Source organism: Rhynchophorus ferrugineus, unplaced genomic scaffold (genome assembly GCF_030347505.1).
Source record: "Rhynchophorus ferrugineus isolate W39M unplaced genomic scaffold, kcgeb_rfMv2 rfM2, whole genome shotgun sequence".
Taxonomy (NCBI): Eukaryota; Metazoa; Arthropoda; class Insecta; order Coleoptera; family Curculionidae; genus Rhynchophorus; species Rhynchophorus ferrugineus.
Window position 1 is genome coordinate 8,818,082 of NW_027472581.1, and position 17,678 is coordinate 8,835,759.

Genomic DNA, 17,678 nt, shown 5'->3' on the forward strand with positions numbered 1-17,678 from the left:
TCGACCATGTGATGTTATTGGGTTCCGTTCCTCGTGCTATCCTTCCATGCACGTGTCAAGCACCTGTCGAGTGGCTTATGTTGAGTTGATTTACCTGTTAGGCACTTTGGTCACGTCGGGGTCACCAATTGTAGGAATGTTCGTCGGGTCGGTTAGTCGGTCGAAATGTGTGGCTGCCGCGGCGATTATTTATCAGAACACTCACTACTATTTTTGGAAGGAATTTGCACGGGAACTAAAATCACTGGTTGAATCAAAGTTGTTTTTTTTAACTTACGATTGATACATGTGGTCGATGGGAGAATTGACAGGATATTAGGATAAGTAGAGGAAGTACGGTAGCGCTGTGGAAGAGGTACTGTTACAGGAGGACGGTGATAAGAAAAGAGAGCGAGACGTCGTCGTGATGGCCTTTTATACTCCAGAACTGCATGGTACCAATCCACCGGCGTTGCCAACCTTTGTAGTTGTTGATGGTGAATTGGTGGTGGCCTAAAGGGTCGTGGCAGTCGCCACATGTTAAACCCAGCTTGTTGCCCCAGCATCATGCATATAAGCTCACCGCTAACCATGGTATTCGTATTTTAATTTGCGAAGAACAAATTGGAAGTTCTTGGAGGTTTTCTTGAGGTACGGTATGCCCTACAAGAATAAAAGTATAAACACCATCATTATCGAACAGAACAGCTTTAATGTTTCTTTCTGATGAATGTATGAATATACGCCACTATTCGGTATCGCATTGCAGCATGCCAAAGGACAAAGAAATCAGTTGAAAATACTCATGCAGTTATTTTGTTGCAGATCTGTGTTGTTAGTTTTTAAGATCTGTATAGATAAATTCGTTTCGAAGAACTTGAAAAACCCGAAATTACTTTTTCTACAAAAGTGCAATAAGGCATCTAAATTTGGTAATACAAAATATTATTAATATTAATGTTTTAATAACTCATATTCAATCTACTAGATATCTTAATATATATCTTACAGTTAAATTAATATTTAAAAAGGTAATGTCCTCTCAATTATTTAACGGTTATATTTTAATATGACACGTTACGTAATTCGGAACAACATCCGAGTTATTGAGTGTAATAAGGAAAATGCTACCAGATATGATTAAACGTGTGTATAATTATTATGTTTGCAACACCGGATAAAACTAGCACTACCATATTAAATAATTTCAGTGATTGGTTCACCTAACATGTTCATAAACATACGTTAACAAAACGGAAAATATTATACAGGACGATATATTCTCATAATATATTAATAACATTTTTGCAAATATTTCACTTTCGAAGAAAACGGTTCATTAATAAGCGGGTTATATTAGGTTAAATACCTGCCTATGTTATAAATCGCAAAGAACGGTGTTTGATATAACCTAGAAATGTTCAACCTTGGCCTAGAATCGCAACAATTCAGTGTGTAGAGAACATGTTATACATTTTATGAAAAACCTATTTAGGTCTTTCTGTGGGTCTTATTTGACCCAAGATATTCTGAAATTATATAATATTAGTTAGCTTTCTCATTACATTTAGAGAGAGCGAGAGTATGTATACTTAACAATAAAATATACTAATACTGAAGCTGTTGACATTGACACTTGTCATTGGAAATAACAATGAAGAAGCAACCAGAAAAACACAAGATACAAGTAGCAATATGAATACCTCCAACTAAATATGAAAACTAAAGCTCATATAAGAACCAATGGAGGCTCCTTAACTAGTCAAAGAAGATGTCCATTAAATTTTAAATAGATCGTTTAAGTAGAACTTGAGATATCGTATTCTAAGTTGATGTAGATGAGAGAAAAATGAGTTTCGTGGAAAAACCTTTAAACTTTTTAAGAATGTTTCGGGCAATTGGATTGGATTGGATACTCATTTGGGTAGTCTTATCCCATCAAGGATATGACTGCTTAAGACTGTAGAAAATGTACAAGTAGTAGTCAAAAAGATCTCAAAGTAGACTAGAGATTGGAAAATAGCTCCAAAACTGTCGGTTTTAATTTTGCGTTGCAGCGAAACGACAAATACCTTATTATATCACTTGACGGATTCCCAATTCTTCAAACAGAATCAGCTAAATACCTCAGCATACATCTCGATGGTAGGTTACAATGGGAACATGGAATCATGTTAGACAAAAAGCAGAGCAGAATATAAAGTCGAGCAACTGTACTGGTTAGTTGGAAGATTCTGTCAACCTGGCGTAAAATCAAAAAGATTTGTTTATCAGTCAATCAGAAAGTAAATTTTGACCTATGGGATTGCACTAAAACATCAAACCAACTAGTAATCCAACGTATCCAAGACAAAGAACTACGATTAATTACCAATGCGTATCGCTACTTAACCTACTTAACCAACGAACAGCTGCACGATGACCTCGAAATCAAATGGATACACGAAATTATCCAAAATTTCACCTTAAAATATGAAATAAGTTTGCTGAATCACAGCTAATGGCCAAGACGCAGGACATCAGAAGATTGAAGCGAACCAAACCACAAGAACTTGTTTAGCTTAAGTAGTTCAGTTTTATTCTAATGTGGAAAATACGTATTGATATATTAATACCGTACTTACCTTCTTTGTATATTAATGCAAATATAACAGAACCGTAGTAATAAATTAATTTGAAAAAAGAATTGGTTAGTCGTCGATTACTGATTGATACTTCTTCTTGTTCTTCTTCGAACTAATATTTCTTAAAGATTTTTCAACTAAACGAGTGGTTCTAATTTCTTTTCAAGTAGCAAAAGATCGTAGTTCAGAGTAGCCATTTCGAGCTTCTTTGTGTCTTACAGCAAAAGTGTAATTTTCAAAATTATTGAAAAGCCTTCGTTAAAAATGGTAAACATTTTCGATCTTAGAAGCAAAAAAAAATTAACCTCAATGTTAACATATTCTTGAAATCACATGGTTATGACAAAATCATACCTCTTCTCTTTACTAGCCACATCATTAGTGATTCAATCTACTCATGTTTTAATGATTTTATCGCGTTTACTACAAAATATCTTATAATGGCTTCTATCGATTTCATTACCGTCAATTATTCTTCACATTCGCAAAGCAAATAATGATACTCTTCCGGCAATATTACATTCCAATCGAAATATAACAAGTCAATTGGAAAGTCCCCGGTCTGACACATAGATGGCGCTACTAGAATTAAATCCACATGTCTTTTAGTTAGCCCTAACCCTCAAACGATGCGTGTATAAATTTGTCAGCTGTCGGATCATTGGTTTGTGAGTTATAACATTTTGAGCGAAGCAACTTTTGTTACGGCGATAAAAATGGATAAAAAGAAATTTCGCGTGTTGATAAAATATTGCATTTTGAAGGGAAAATATACAGTTCAAGCAAAAACTTGGCTTGATGCCGAGTTTGCGGACACTGCCCCCGGAAAATCAACCATCAAGGATTGGTATGCTAAGTTTAGACGTGGTGAAACGAGCACCAAAGACGGTGAACGAAGTGGATGATTTTGAATGACCGTAAATTGAAATTGAATGAAATAGTAGACACTCTAAAGATATCAACTAAACGTGTACATTACATCATTCACGAATATTTGGGTATGAGAAAGCTATGTGCAAAGTGGGCGTCGCGCGAGCTCACAATGGATGAAACATGGCTCCATCATTTCACTCCGAAGTCCAATCGACATTCATCCGAGAAAGAGCTCCAAAGCATGGGAAAACGCAACAGTCGACTGGCAAGTTTCTGGCGCCTGTATTTTGTAACAGCGACTATTACATAGCGTTATTGGACCGTTTGAAGGACGAAATCGCCGAAAAACGGCCGCATTTGAAGAAAAAGAAAGTGCTGGTTCACCAAGACACCGTGTCACAAGTGAGTGAGAACGATGATAAAAATCCTTGAATTGGGCTTCGAATTGCTTCCTCATCCACCGTATTCTCCAGATCTGGCCCCAGCGACTATTTCCTGTTCTCAGATCTCAAAAGAATGCTCGATGGGAAAATTTTTCGAATCGAATTGTCGAATGAAGAGGTAATCTCCGGGTGAACTGAGGGCTATTTTGAAACAAAGGCCAAATAGTACTACAAAAATGGTATCAAAAAGTTGGAGGGTCACTATAATCAGTATATCACCCTTGAAGGGTATTATGTTGAATAAAAAAAAAACTAATTTTGCCAAAAAAGGTATTTTACTATGGTAAGCCCGGGCCTTGACTTGTTATGTATAAATGGTCATTATAACAAACCTGTACACTGAACAAAAATCACAAAAAGATCTGTATAAGATTGAAACTATTTTTATTTGGTCTAGGCCGATCAGGTAGTCCTAAATATGATGAAAGGGATTCTAGGATTTTGGAGATTTTTGTTATTAGTCGGATGTTAAGGAAATAAGAACATTATCCCTAGAAATTCTAGGAAAAACATTTTGGTGTTGTATTTTTTAATTATAATAGATTTTTCAGTCATGGTCATGGGGTATTAAAGGCTTCTGAATTATTCTTCTTTTACACTGTCATCATTGTCCTTCCAACTCATAAATCTGGGGTAGAGTTAGACTGGGAAACTATCTAAATATGGAATTGATTCAAAATAAACTGAACAAAAACTGAAAAAGTATAGAAAATCTAAAATATTTTTGAATTTAGCATGTGAAAATATATGAGATTATTAATTTTTATCTCGAAATACTTTTATTTTTGATCATTGTATTTTTTTGTTAAATATATATAACTTAAGACAAGTTGTAGAAATTGCTCAAATATTAGTAACAGATTTAAGATAATTAAATCATAAAACCTAATTTCAAAATATAGTTATAAATATGGACATTCTATAAAACATTCTTTATTGTCTCAATGAATTAAGAAATGAACAGCAGATCATTGAAATTATGCAACTAAAACATTGTGTGATTTATTACGTATTTCATAACATCATGCGACTTTTTATCAATAATAAGGAAGATAGTACCAGAATATATTAAAAGTATGTATAATTATTATATTTGCGGCACCATATTAAATAATTCATTGATTTTCTTGACATATTCATCAACATAAATTAACAAAATGCTATATATACAGGGTGAAATATACTCACCTAAAATACTGCATCTTATGGATGTCAAGACATTAATCTAATTTCATATATAAAAATACACAGAAGACATAACCTTGATACTATTCGGTATAAAAATATCACTAAATGAAGCTTAGTTTTACTATTTTCCACTTGCAATTATTAATTATGTTGGGTCAGTAATGTCAGCAGAACAAAAATAGCTGATTGATATAAATGGCGCTTTTAGCTTTATTAGCGAATATATTTGCATTGTTAACATGTAAGCGGATATCGTTAATATTTAATGTGATTAAATGTTTAGCATACCTTCATAAATTTGTAATTGTATTATATATATGTAATTCTAATACATATTATTTTAAATCAGTTTAGTCTTAGATTAATTTTCAAGTAAATACACTATAACTTTTCTTTCTATCATAACATAAATGTTGAGAGAGTATCAAATATTCTTTATTCCCTACCAGTATTTTTGTCCTTATTGCTTTTTGATACGAATAAGCGTCATCTGCAAACTGTAACTGGGGCACATGGATTAGTTGTAGATTTATATGTTAAGGCTGATTTATATGAAATTAGTTGTCGTGAGTGGCCTTAAAAGTTTAAAATAGGTATTATTGACGTCAAATTTTTGAAAATAAATAATACAGTAATCTAAAAATGAAGGATTTTTCCAAACCAATATCCATATACTATCACAAAGAAAGTAATCACTAGTGTTGTACGATCATGATTGGATTTATATCTTCGCGATTATTAAATCTTTATATTTATTTCAGTTCTTTCTAATGTCGGTTTTCTCATATTTCTGTGTGTGTAAAGTGAATTTGTTCAAATACACTAGAAGTCCTAATAAATGATATATATGACTATGATTTCATCGATGATATTTTGTTATTGCAAATCTTTTGAGATTTTTTTTGAAATTATTTATTATAGCAGTCTAGTAACACTAGAATAAAAATAAGTTATTTGCTTTTATACTAATTTGTTACGATTTTAATGTTACAAAGCACTCATTCTATCTACTATAGATCCTTTGAGCTTAACATCTATGTCGTTGTTTTTACTATGCACTGAGATTTTATAACTGTATCCTAGCCCGCTACAGGACTATATATTACTACTTTCATCTAAAGAAAACAAATTAGAATGTGAAACAATTTTTTAAGGAATCCGGTGTTGTAAATTAGATTGTAAAATTGTTTTTACCACTATATTATAATAGTTCATCGATATTTTTTCTCTAAGTCTACAAATGACATTTTCTAATACCTACAAAACTTGCACCAAACTCAACCAGTTAGAGATAAAAACCTTACCCTAAGTTTTAGTTTTGGTTCGAACATATTTCCACAACTAATAACCTGTATTATAGTTATTTCAAAAGCCGTATATTATTCGAAACTCCAAATGGCTTTGTTTCGGTTTCGAAAGTCCTTTTGAAACGAATGATTTATTGAAAATTTCCAAAAGGTTTGCAGGTAAAAAAGGTGAAATACATTCTTGGAACCCAAACAACCCAACCATACATTCCGAAGTTTTTCACATAATTTAAAATGTGTGATAAAGTGTAAAATGCCTTGTTCTTGTTTTTGATTTTTTTCGTAAAATGTTTACGCATTTGTTTTGCCGAGTATTTAGTTAATATTTTAAAGCAGGTTAAACCACAACTGAATCAAATCTCATTTCATGTTATCTTACGGTCAGAGGCCTTGGGATATTGTTTGTTCATAACGGCTTATCTTCAGAATGTTTTTCTCTTGGCATAACACTATTTCTAATCATGAAACATTATATTATATTATTTTATTTACATATTATGGCTTTATTAGTATATTGCATTTCTGAAAGAATTTAATTTAATTTTAGAAACTACTATGTCAAGGTCATAAAATTTGATATAGCAGATCCCATCAAATTAATATATTAAAGATCCATAAAATTTTTGATCAAGGTAGTAAATAAAGAGCTAAATTTCTTGGGGATTTTTCAGTTAATATTATGACTTCTGAAGGTTCAATTAAAATTCCTTGGACAAACTGGCTGAAGGAAACAAATGTATTAACATTATTTTATGAATATAATCTCAAATTAATTTGTATTGTAGAAAAATAACTATATATAGTTAGTGCTGAAACATTTTAGCACTAGCACCACGTTTTCAACATTATATTCCTTCTTTGCATATTTTAAATGCTATAAAATAAAATGTTTAGAATACTTTGGCACATTCTTTTAGTCTCAGTTAATTAAGTATAAACCGATCATATTTGGATATCTTTGAAGTTTGAAGTAAAGCAGACCAAATATCAGTGATGAACGGTTATTTATAAAATGGCAAAGTTCCCAAACTAACACGTCCAGCCGTGATTTAAGGAGTTACATGAATTTCAAAGGTTGCAAAAAGTATATTTTCTCTAGTTTTTTTTTGCAAAATACATATAATATATAGAGTATTTCATAAAATAGTCATTAATAGACTGTAGTCTCTTCAAAAGAACAGTCAGATAAAAAGATAACGAGTGTAATCTATTTTATCAACTAGGGTTTATCTGGATTGTACCTTTTGCAGATGATGTTAAAAAACAAAGGTGTCTGTAATAATGCATTGACAAGAATATGTGACTATCACAATAATATTCTATACAAAATAACCTAGTCACTAGCTGTTACCTGCTCTTGTACCTATATACTATACTGGATATACTTCTATCCTCACCCCTTACTGCCTGTTGTATATTACGAGCATATTAAAGACGGCAAAATTGTTGGAATTTACAAAACAATTTTTAATTTAATACAATTCGATGGAACTTATGAATTACCGATCTAATTGTTTCCTTTAATTTGTTCTAAGTAATGCTCTAGCACGTTCACTTTGACCTTACTGTTCAAACAATGGAACAATGAAAATATACCTTTACTTGTTGAAAATTGTTACGCGTTGATCTCACATTTCCTTTTCATTTTACTTTTTTATTTAATTCACTCGAATAATCTGTCAAATACTACCACTAAATACTCGGGGCGTGTATTATATTTATAGATATTACATACAATTAAATACATTTGAAATCATTTGAATTTTTACAAAATATTTATATAACTTAAATAATTTTCTCTTTATTTTCTGATTTAACAATCGTTAATTTAATATCGTTCTCCTTATTTATTTCTTCAAATACTGTTTTTGAAGATAATAAAATATGTTTTTCTCTATGTTTTTACTTAATTACTTTCATATTGTTCTTAGCATTTATTTATTTCGGAGCCAAATAGATGGTTTTTGGAAAACTCGAGTGTGTTTTTCTCTATTTTCAGTCCTAAGAAATGCACTTTCTCTAAAAAGTATATTGATATATCACTAACAATATATAGACTAACATATTTCGGACATTTTGATATAGTTAAATGTTAAAAATAATCTTTGCTACATGTATAAAATGTGTAACTACGTATAAATATTTTATAATGTAAATAAGAATGTACTCAAGAAACGAACTAATTAGAGAACTGTTGAGAAATGACGGTGATAAACGCGAAATAAACGATGATAAATCAATATGGAAGGAGAAAACTTCAAAAAAACATAATAAGCACATGGAATCTAACCAAAATGTTCTAAGCAGTAATAATGAAAGAAATAATATACAAACTGAAGAGATATAGAATAACAATAGTGTGTAAATATAAAGTTGTTTCTTTTGGAGTGTCCAGATAATTGAAGAGAAATGAAAATATTATTTTATAATATTAATAGAATAATATAGAAATTAAAATTTTAATTTTTATCTATTGTAGTCAAGTAATGGAATGTTCCAACGATTCTTTCTTTCCTATATTTCTTTGTCTTTTTCCCACAATTATTTTTCTTAGATTGTCCAGGAACTAGACTAAGAATGAAAATATTCTTCTAAAATATTGGTAGAATATTAAAAATTAAAGGAAAATTAAAATTATAATTTTATCTATTGTAGCTAAGAAACGGAATGTTCCAACAACTCTTCTTTTCCTATATTTCTTTCTCCTTTCCCAGATATTTTTTCTTGAGTTGTCCAGAACCTAGAGTAAGAATCAAAATATTCCTCTAGAATATTAATAGAAAAAAATGCTAGAATATAAAACAAAAAAAGGTTTTAAAATTTGTCATAACTCTTCAATATTTTGAGTTGCAAGAAAAAAAGCCAATAACCAAGTCGATGAAAACCGACCATGCAAAGGCCCATTTTGAAGAAATCCACTATTGACACTGACCACTCTGTAAATGCTGGTCAACGAACAGCTGATTATATAAACTCGAAACATTTTCTCTGCGTCCGAGCCTTGGCAGCATTTTTATCGGCGTCGCCATTCGGTTTCAGAAGCGTCACACCAGTGACGTCTGTTTCTACACTCGTTACAAAAATAAAACTTCCGTAGAGTTGTCTGTCTTCGCACACTACGGGCCAGTGTTACTGTCGCGAACCCAAGTTTCCAGATTGCGACTTCACGCGACGAAACCGATGCAGTGTTCGGTATTTTTGATTAGTTCGCGTTTATTTTGATTATTTTCAGTTTTATTTATGTTAGTGGATAAACGCCAGCTCATTACCGTACTTTCTAGTAAGTACCACAGGGCATTGATACGATTGTCTCGGCAGGCCCTGATAACCTATAAAAATATTAGTCTAGACAAACAGTGTGTCGATATCGAAGTAAAACGTTATATTTATCGCAGTGTGCCGATTCATAACCTTGATCCGATAGTCTTTTTTTGTTTGTTTGTAAACTGTATTGGGAAATAATGAAATTTTAAAGGTTAATGTATGTTTATGCAACGGTCCTTTGTTTTTACTTTCTACGGTATAAATATTAGCTGTTATTTCTGTTTGGTTATGTTTAACATGTGTTTCGAATTGGTTTTTTATTACATTCAAAAAATTAAATACAGTGGTACAGTATTGTAGTCAGCTGCTAAGTAAGTACAAATTTTATTAGTTAAACATTAATAACATCATAATATCAGTGTGGTTTGAGACTATCGATATAGCATTGTTATAACATATTCAAAGTTTAAGTTTTTTTTTTGCAAAATATAATCTAATCTGGAATACATTTTTGATTTTGAATTAAAATATTTTTTTAATACTTGATGGGAATTTTGAAAATTAGATTTTTTATCAAATCATGATGATGAAAAATGAAATTAATATGGTTTTATTAATAAAATATTAATGAACTGATATATAATTCAAAAAGATGGCAACTTAAAAAGAAAAAAAATATATTAGAAATCATTCAAAGATTTTCAAATATTATTCATATTAAATAATTCTTAAATAAACATAAAATTTTACGAAATATTTTAAGAGAAATTCGAAGAAATAATAACGAGTTCAAAATAATGAAAAGTGATAATATAAAACTATTTTTGGTATATTTCAGTGATGTGAACAATGAATATTTGTTTATTAACATATTATTACTACTTTTTGCTGGCTAAGTTACATTTTGTCTCTATAATGACATAAAACTAGATACTTATTTATGATCCGATGTCTTTTACATAGTCCCTAAAAAAATAAGTTAGTAGAACTTAATTAATAATATTTTTACCATTTAGTATTTCTCTAGGCCTTCCTTTTTTTCCTGAGTCTTTGTCTTAGTTTCGTGTTAGTAATAGGATTATTTAGATATTTTTCAAAATAACCACTACATTTTCTTGTATTTTGTAATTCCTATTAAATCCTATTAATTTCTTTAATTTTTTGTAAATTCGAGATTTTATGTTTTCTTTTTGATACCATTCTTCCTATGAAGTTTTTGCATCAAGAATCATCATCACAAGGTACTCAGCATTATTACTGTATAAAGTTTTTTCTTTAACATTTGAATCAATATTTAAAATTTTATTTTCTATATCTATATAAATTAACCTTTTCTGCTTGATAATTCTATAGAATATGGATCAGTGATTTTGATGGCCTGTTACTTGAAAGAGGTCATCTACTAAATTTAAAGCAATCCAAGTCCTCAGAATATTTATTTAGTTAACGTTAGGTATTATTATATGTTGTCGAACATCAATTGATGTTCAAGAGATGTTTTCACTTCGGGTTTTTTGAATACAAATAAACTTTCTATTTTTAATGAAACCTCAATGGTAAATAATAAAAAAGTAAACTTTTCTATTAATATATAATATTTTTTAATAGTTTTTGTTATATTTTAGTCGGTTTCACACCAAGAAACAACATTTAACTATCATAGCAACTAGTAAGATGTTTAAATGAATTTAATTGTAATAATGACAGTCATTGGTTTATAATTAGTTAATGATAATAAGTCTTTCTCTGCAGGTGGTTATGAAATTAAATGTTTGAGAAGTAATTTTAAGAATTCGCACAAAGCAAGTCATATCCTTATATATATATATATATATATATATATATATATATTGCGTTTTTCTTCAAATTTGTAGTTAAATATTGTTTATTATAAAACTAGATAAACCCGGCATTTTCATATGGTTCCGTCTGATGGTAATTATTAATTAAAATAATAGATATAGAGATGATGATAGAGATAGCTACAACTAACTTATTTCTGCACAAAATTAAATTAAATATACGTAGCATTCAGCATGGAATGAATTCACTATTTTTTCAGGAAAGGGTAATACAGTCACATTATATTTTGATGTTTATATATTTTAAATATATAATAAAAAAATTGTTACTTATAATTGTACGACCAATATAACATTATTATAATATGTAAATCATTTTACAAAACTGTTATATAATAAATTTTAGGGATTTTAGAAATTCAAGAAAATTTAATTTATATTATATAATGTAATATTTATAAATACTATTCATAAATTATTTATAATCGTCTCTAGAGTACTATAAGACCAATAAAACCAAAGCTATATAAAGTTCTTTCCTTAACATTTCAATCAATATTTAAAATTTTATTTTCTATATCGATATGAATTAACCTTTTGCCGCTTGATACTTCTATAGAATATGGATCAGTGATTTTAATAGCCACTAACTTGAAAGTGGACATCTAATAAATTTAAAACAATGCAAATCCTCAGAATATTGATATAGTTAACGTTAAGTACTATTATATGTTGTCGAACATCAATTGGTGTTCAAGAGATGATTTCACTTTGGGTTTCTCTTATTACAAATAAACTTTGTATTTTTTAATGAAACCTCAATGGTAAATAATAAAAAAGTGAACTTTTCTATTGATATATAATATTTTTTAATAGTTTTTGCTAAATTTTAGTCGGTTTTCACACTAAGAAACAACATTTAACTATGATATCAACGTACGTAACAACAGTAGTAACGGATGTTTAAATGAATTTCAATTCTAATAATGGCTATCATTGGTTTATAATTAGTTAACGATAATTATATGTATATATATATATATATATATATATATATATATATATATATATATATATATATGTATATATATATATATATGTAACTCGTCAGATATAATTTTTTGTTTAATCCCATATAGCTTGTTAATTTTTAAAAAGTTAAATATTTACTCTCAATGGGTGTTTAGTACAGAAAATAATTTCTTATATCTTTCTTCGTTCTATATTTTCTTATACAGCGTCATCTTCCTTGAACAGCTTTTTCTTTCAGGGCTCGAGGTATCTATATGTATATATATATATATATATATATATATATATATATATATATATATATATATATATATATATAATCGCAAAACCACTCTGAGCGCATTTTGAGTATAATCCCACTTCTGATTTGACATTGTACACTTTTTGGATACAAAGGCCGGCGTCTTGACCGGGAATCATATAGTTTCTTAGTCTCTCGAAGAGTACTTGTTGCATAGTTGATAGCCGAATGTTGTTGTAATCACCGTTATAATACCTTGTATATTATTAAGATAGCGACCATTATAATGTTATGCTGAATATTCGTATTTTATTTACCAAGGAATAAGGATTTCTTACAAATATCTCATTAAAATTTTCTTTCATGGAATACTTTTCAAGTTTTCAGGATACACATTTATGCAAGTATATATATATATATATATATATATATATATATATATATATATATATATATATATATATACACTAAGATTAAATTTACTCAATCTAAATATTTTACTAAGATTAAATTGGAATGGCAGTTAAATTTTTTCCATAATATAGGTTAACATGATAACGGTTACCATGGCAACGTGACTATCACATTATAAGTCGACAAACAACTCTTAGAATTTTCCGTTTCCGTTGAAACTTCGAAACAAAAAGTATATAGAAACATTTTTCTGTTAAAATGCAACGTCGTGTAAAAGTTTATTATCGTACACGAATCGAATTTTGCGAACACACATTGGATTTTGAGCATTTTAACTGAATGTATTAACTACTAATTATAAAATTTTTTTGTGAATTAGCACAAATTAGTTTGCTTCATTTGTCGTTAAAGATACATGCATTTAGATTTTTTCTTAATAAACCGCTAACTTCGACCTCTCTAACAATCTTCGAATTTTATCTCAAAATATGTCTTGTGTAGTCACCTATCATATCATGTTGATAATGAATCTATTGGAAATTACAGAGATTCCACCATGTTTAGTTGGTTTTTTTCGTAGATTTTGCATAACATCTCTTCAAACACTGTCTTGTTGAAAAAGCAGTTGTTGATAAAAAATGTTGTTTCTTACAATGCCGCAACGATTATCTATAATAACATTGTCTTTGGAGCTAACTTCATAGACTTCAGACTTTTTCCCGCATAATTCGAAAGGATAACATAAAAGAAATAGGAATTAACACACTATAAGTGTTATTAATAGGTAATAATTGGTTTAATTAGTAAAACAAGTGCTAAAATAGTTATTATTATTTGTCAAATCTATTTAACACTTTTTCATATTTATAATATTGTTTAACACATCCATTACAAAATGTTATCAAGTATATCGTCATTCATTTTAAAGCTTTTGTATAACACCTAATCATCATGGTATTTTAACTGTTAATTAAAAGAAAACAATATAAATACCAAGTTAATCTAAAACTTTCCAGTATCAAAAACTGAAATATTTGAACTAAACTTTATTCTTCGTAGTTTTCAAATTTTAAATTACTTATTTAACAATAAAATATATCTTTTAATAATGAAAAACAGGTATAAATATCAAGAAAAAGTAACAAGAAAAAGTTTAGTTACAGAATTCCAAAATTGAATTCTCAATGATTTGATACAAGGACTATCAGTTTTGAGCTTTTGAATGCTCTATACATCGGGCTACATCATCCATACATCTAATGCTAGACGGGCTGGAAACTGGATACGCTTAAATTTAAAGGGAATGTTAATCGAAATTAATATTCTGGGAATTAGCATGTCTTCGCCTTTGAAGTTTTCTATCATTATATTTTGCTTCAAATGATAATCACAATATAGCCAGGTAAGGGAATGTTCCAACGACTCTTCCTTTCCTATATTTATTTCTCCTTTTCCTGGAATTTGTTTTCTTAGATTTTCTAGACACTAGACTAGACTAGAATGAAAATATTCTTCTCGAATAGAATTCTATAAATATTCAAATTTTAGTTCTATCTACTCCAGCCAAGTAAAGGAATGTTCCAACGATTCTTCCTTTCTTATATTTATTTTGAATCGACAATTGATAGCCAATTTTCTATCTGATTTAAAATTTATTGTGCGGTCTACTCCCCAATTATGTCAGTTATAACAACCTCACGATAGAAAAAAATAATGAGGTGGCCATAATGTTAATAATTGTTTAATCCTGATCAAAAAACGATATCCATCAATATCACCAATCTCAAGAACCACAATGACATCTTCTTTCAATATTGATCTATTGAAAGTACTATATCTTTTATCTGTTTTGATCACTATTTGATGCTCATCTAACCCCATTATTTCTGAGGCAGTTAACGATTAGATCAACTCATTGTGTTGACGTAAGAATTGGCATATTTGCACAATTATCTGTCAGTTAGCTACACATCGTTGATTTATATCAGTATCACAATTGCGAAGAAAATAAATCTGCAGAAATATGCGATCATCATTAACAGTATTACTAGTAGTAACAATGATCCTTCAGGGTGTTGAATATCTCTTGAATTTGTACATTGAACATACCTTTTTCAATTATGAACCTCAATGGTTTGTATATGATATATGCAGTGCCGAACTAAGTCTACTTGATGCCCTAAAAATCCACTCCTGTGCCCCTATTCATGAGTAAACTAGTATATCTATAAATTCTTCCAGATATATTTACTCTAAACAAAGAATGCTTTGATAAAGGTTTTTTTCCATAATATTCGAGAATTTTAACCTGCATTTTTCAATTTTCGGTAAATTTTCTTTCGTAGAAACCTTGTTATGGCATTTACAAATACAATTAGTAAAGAATCAGTCAAATAGGTGCATTTGTTCTGAGGTGATGGTCTCTTATACATTAGCAATAGATTTTTGTTTAAAAATCTATTGCTTTATATATTTTTTTGCTTTATTCGATTTCTGAAAAAAAACCAGATAACACTTCTGAAATACACATAAAAGCTATTAAATATTGTGTTTCCATGTGAATGACATATTATCACATACACTAAAATTGCCTTATTATGCCACATTAGACGTTTTGTTTCAAGTATCACAGTGTACACATCTATTAACTACAGGTTCAGTTTGAAATAGGAATTAACACGGTAACACAAGCACTGAAATAGTTTCTGTTTGACAAGTTTATTTAACACGGTATTAGCTTTATCTAGTTACACAACCGATTCGTTAAATTGTCAATATTTAACCGATACAAAGGATAATATTTCGGATATATTAATAAACCGTTTTTATTTTTGCGTTGGTATATAGCCATAGAATGACTTGACATATCATACCAATTAAGCTATAATTTTATATTGGTGTCGTAAATGTATTAATATACTATATTTTTGTGCACAGAAAATGAGACAGTTATGCTTTATTTCAGACCGTTGCTATATGTGATATTTGATATATCAGTATTTGATGAGAAACTAGGTAAAAGTCACAAAAATGTATTGGTTATAAAATCTTTTAAACATTCTTTATGTGATATTAACTGATAAAAAAATTGTTCAATATGTAATTTTGTTATATTTGCCATACACCTTACGGCTATGTATATTCCTCTGGAACGTCCATGTTGATGGTTGTCCTGACGTCTTGCACTTGTTGTTATCGTAGTAAATTCACTTTTCATCTCCAGACACAAGGAAAGAAGTGGCCATAACGTTAATAATTGTAATAAAAAACGATATCTATCACCATCAATCTCAAGAACCACAATGACAACTTCTTTTATTATTGATCTATTGAAAGTACTGTATCTTTTATCTGTTTTGATCACTATTTGATGGTCATCGAACCCCATTATTTCTAAGGCAGTTTGGAACGATTAGATCAACTCGTGGTGTTGATGTAAGAAAGGTCGCGCAGTTATCTCGCGCATAATTAGTCGCATTAGTCGCATAATTATCTCTCAATTAGCTACACAGCGTTGATTTATATCAGTATCAGAATTACCAAGGAAATAAATCTGCAGAAATATGTGATCATTAACAGTATTACTAGTAGTAACAATGATCCTTCAGGGTATTGAGTATCTCTGTACATTGAACACACCTTTTTCAATTATGTACCTCAATGGAATTTTAGCGTTTGTATATATGATGCGATGGATGTGTATGACGTATTTATGTATATATATCTGATATTTAAACAGCACCAAATTCAGGTCAATACGGACTATAGAATCTTCCATTAATTTGATATGCCATATCTTTGCCCATTTCAGTATACTGTGGTTCTTTAGTATAAGGTTGAGGGTGATGAACCCATGGTTTTCTGACTTGAGTTATCTCAAGGATTATGTTATATTATTATTAATTTATAATATAAATCACCTGGGTCCTAATATAACCAGAACTAACAGAAAACAAAAGTGCACCACACAATTTTAATATGTATTTTAAATATCTATTCTGACAGCCTTGATTCTAACGTTTACATGTTCGTTTGTAAATCATTTATTTTTAATAGGCATCTGCGGTTTGTCATTTCTTATGTCACTAAGGTTCATAGTCATGTCAAAATATTTAGATGAATTCGAGTGAGATGTTTCAGTGAATTTATAAGCACTTTAAAGTTGTTTGTTTTACGTCAGCTTGTCTCGGTATTAATTTTATCCAATATTCACTCGATTTAATATTTGTGGATTTTTGTTGGCTGATTGTTAATCTACTTTAAAAACACTTTATTTAATGCTTATTATTTATAATTATCCCATTTATTATCTTTTCAAACTGAAGCTATGTTAATAGCATTAAGATTGTTGTTATTTATTATTATATTTATATACCTTTACTATTAAAATAACCTGAAGATTCATTATTATGTATTCAAATAAGAAATAATTTTTGTAGCTAAATATCGATGATAGATTTTTTATTATAATATGCACAAATGCCTTTTTTGGTAAGTCCTTTACGTTTATT

At 29.4% G+C, this 17,678-nt stretch overlaps 1 protein-coding gene across 3 annotated transcripts in view; it reads left to right on the forward strand.

Moving 5' to 3' along the window:
* LOC143189894 (facilitated trehalose transporter Tret1) overlaps window positions 1–17,678 on the forward strand; it is a 63,942-nt gene that overhangs the window by 33,649 nt on the left and 12,615 nt on the right. The window contains exon 1 of one of the 3 annotated variants that reach the window (XM_076393885.1): window positions 9,410–9,694. The exons of the other annotated variants lie outside the window; for them this stretch is intronic. Within the exon in view, the coding sequence (XP_076250000.1) occupies window positions 9,655–9,694 (40 nt within the window). The 5' untranslated portion in view covers window positions 9,410–9,654. Of the gene's footprint in view, window positions 1–9,409; window positions 9,695–17,678 lie in introns of those variants that run through there. 3 annotated transcript variants of the gene reach the window in all.